At 48.0% G+C, this 3,152-nt stretch overlaps 1 protein-coding gene across 1 annotated transcript in view; it reads left to right on the top strand.

Annotated features, from left to right (window-relative positions):
* Positions 1-3,152, top strand: part of VWA2 (von Willebrand factor A domain containing 2) — a 24,040-nt gene that overhangs the window by 4,411 nt on the left and 16,477 nt on the right. The window contains exon 4 of the mRNA XM_009326046.1: positions 925-1,058. Coding sequence (XP_009324321.1) covers positions 925-1,058 — 134 coding nt within the window. The remainder of the gene's footprint in view (positions 1-924; positions 1,059-3,152) is intronic.

Here is a 3,152-nt window from a genome sequence, read left to right as displayed (position 1 = left end):
GCAGGAATGATTTGGAAAAAAGTAGTAATAAAAAGATGATGACAATAATGGGGATAGAGAAAGGGCATGGGCCAAAAGGGATCTTAAAAGGTTGGTGTGCTTGCTCCCTGTATTGAGCTTCTGGATTCAGTTTCCCTTGAAGTTGGTTCTGCTAAATGCTGCAGAGGTGACTTTAAAACTTCTGTGTAAATGCTTTGAAGATGTCTCTTCAGAGTCTGCAGACTGCCTATTTTTTTTTTATTTTTGTCAGTGAAATTATGGGCTTCCACTGCAGCATAAGCACCTCAGGAACTAGTACTTGGGAGCAGTCATGTTCATGCAGGCAGGGGTGATACAAGGACACATGTCTGAAGATGGGATAAAAGGCAGTTTTTTGTGAAATGTGTTTCTGTCAGTGCCTTGGAGCTGTTCAGAGAGTTTGTGTTGAGAAAAATAAGAGTGTGTTTTGAAAAACGTGCTGCAGATGAAACACATCTGGCTCTGTGGGACTCCGTACGCTTTGCAAATGCCTTCTGGATTCACGTCTGTGCCTTGCGCTGGGAGAGGCTGCTGGTCCCACCAGGCACGGCCACCTCTCCTCGCTGCTCACCCCTCAGCATCCCTGCTGGGAGAGTGGCTCTCTCTGCGGTTAATGATATCGCTGCATTGGCTCATTGGAGTTGTCAGTGTCATGCTTCCATTGAACTGCTAAAGCCAGGCTGAGGACCTGAAATCTAAGGTGAAAGTCTTGCAGACTGTGAGGGCTGAACTGGCGGTGCTGTAGGCCAGAGCAGGAGTGTATGCAGGCTTTGGCTTGTGATCATCGGGCTGCCCCAGTCCATGCTTGGCAAGTCCATTTGTCTGGGCTTTCTGCTGTTGGCTGTCTGCTTCCAGAGAGTGAGACTAATAAAGTGCAGTTTCACAGTGTACATCTTTTTCTCCTAGTGATGCAGTGCTCGGCTTCATTAGATGTCCTTTTCCTCTTGGACGGCTCCTACAGCATTGGCAAAGGAACCTTTGAAAGGTCTAAGCTCTTCGCAGGCAAGCTCTGTGATGCCTTGGACATCCATCCAGACAGGGTGAGTGTCAGGAATGTCTCATTGTAGTTTCAAGCAGGTTGGCAATGAGTGGAAAGGCCAGTGATAACGTGCTGAGTGAAACTGCAAAATTCAACCTAGCAGCTCCCATGGGGCCAGAGCATTTATTCAGAAAGATGCAATGGAATTTTGTGAAGCAGTGGGGTTGGAGGACACTTTCTGATTCTTCACAGATTTTAAGGAGTTCCATTTGGTCTTGAGAAAAGATATAATAGCATATATATAGAATAGAATAGAACATATATAGATTAGAATATTCTATTCTGTAATCTTTCAGGTTAAAGATTATGGTTTGGGGTTTTTTACTGATTTTTATTTTGGTTTGGATGCTCGTAGTTTAAAATGGTTGGATCTTTTTGTTGTTTTTCCCTGGGAAGTTGCAGAATTAGTCTCTGGGAAGTTAATTGCCTTTATGTACAGATGTAAATGATACAGTCTGCTTGCCCTGCTTCTCCTGGAAGGTCTCTATTCCAAAATAAGCCAAAAGGGCTGAAGGGAAGGAGTTCATTGCAACGCACCAGCTACATACCGAGGCAATTGGGGATCTGTATGCTGCCATAGGTCTCCAAGATGTCATTGCACTCCCCACCTGCTAGTGGTGCGGTGCACTTTAGTGCTGATGCTCACCAGAGAAAAGCAGAGGACTGATCAGCTGGGACTGCCAGCCAGAGTCCAAGCAGCTGGTATTTACAGATACTCAGTATAAAACACACTAAAATAAAGTCAGGCATGGCTATGCCAAGTTCTTTCTTGTCCATTCCAATTCCTGACCTTGACTCAAAGCAAAGCCTGATTTTGGGTGCTGTGTGTCTGAAAGGAGCGATGGGAGCTGCACTGCTACAGTCTGGGCTCCCTCAGGTCTTACCTGCTCCCTGGAGCCAACCTCGAGGCACCTCTGGGCCTGAATGACACATCACAGGGTTTGTCTGAGGGGATTTCAAGCCAAACCCAGCTGCAATTCCAGCTGTGCATCCAGTCCCTCATCACACTATCCCTAGCCAGGGGCCTTGGAGCGGGCTGGGATGGTTGCTGTACTTCATTTCCTGCTGGAGCCTTTCCAAATAGATGTCAGGTTTTTGGGAAGGATGTGGCAGGGACACGAGGTCTCTGTGTAGCAGGAAGAAGAACCTGAGGAAGGACAGAGAGTGCGTCTGGGCCTGCTGCGGCTTTGAGGACCCCTGGTTCATGCCTGTTTCTCCAGAGAGGTCTGGGAACAGAGGAGCAGGAGCAGGTCTTGTGTTTGCTCCTGGTTCCCATGACAGGGATGCTTAGACTCGTACCTAAAAAGCTCCTCCAGACCAACTACCACCACTGCTCCAGGTCCTAAAATCGAAAGCTGCTGCTCTGCCCCTGTTGCAGGGTCCCTTGGAAGGTGAAATCACCATTCCCCTCCATCATTTTCTCATCTAAGAAATCTTTCACCCTTCAGATCTCAGCTTACAGCCACACAGCAGAGGAAGCTTTCTGCAGCCTGGGCAATGATGGTAAGGAGTCACAGTGCATGTGCGAGGCTTTGAGAGATGCTAGGTGGCTCAGGTTAAATGGGCATTCCCTTTTTGTGGCTCATAGTAAATTGACTGAAAATAGAGATCTGCATCTAGGAACCAACTGCAATGTAGGCTTAGGCAAAAGAATTTGAACATTTAATATTTGCAGATTTGGTGGGTTGTTTTTTTTAAATACCATCCTTCCCAGCACGGGTTCATGAGAGGCAGGTCCTGCTTGACCAACCTGATCTCCTTCTATGACCAGGTGACCCGCCTAGTGGAGGAGGGAAAGTGGTCTACCTGGACTTCAGTAAGGCCTTTGACACCGTCTCCCACAGCATTCTCCTGGAGAAGCTGGCGGCTCACGGCTTAGACAGGTGGACTCTGCGTTGGGTCAAAAACTGGCTGGACGGCCGGGCCCAGAAAGTTGTGGTGAATGGAGTTAAATCCAGCTGGCGGCTGGTCACGAGCGGTGTTCCCCAGGGCTCAGTTTTGGGGCCGGTCTTGTTCAATATCTTTATCAATGATCTGGATGAGGGGATCGAGTGCACCCTCAGTAAGTTTGCAGACGACACCAAGTTGGGCGGGA

The sequence above is a fragment of the Pygoscelis adeliae genome, unplaced genomic scaffold, assembly GCF_000699105.1.
Source record: "Pygoscelis adeliae isolate BGI_AS28 unplaced genomic scaffold, ASM69910v1 Scaffold4, whole genome shotgun sequence".
In the NCBI taxonomy this organism is placed as follows: Eukaryota; Metazoa; Chordata; class Aves; order Sphenisciformes; family Spheniscidae; genus Pygoscelis; species Pygoscelis adeliae.
The sequence above is the reverse complement of the archived record's forward strand: the minus strand, read 5'-3'. Positions and strand labels throughout refer to the sequence as shown.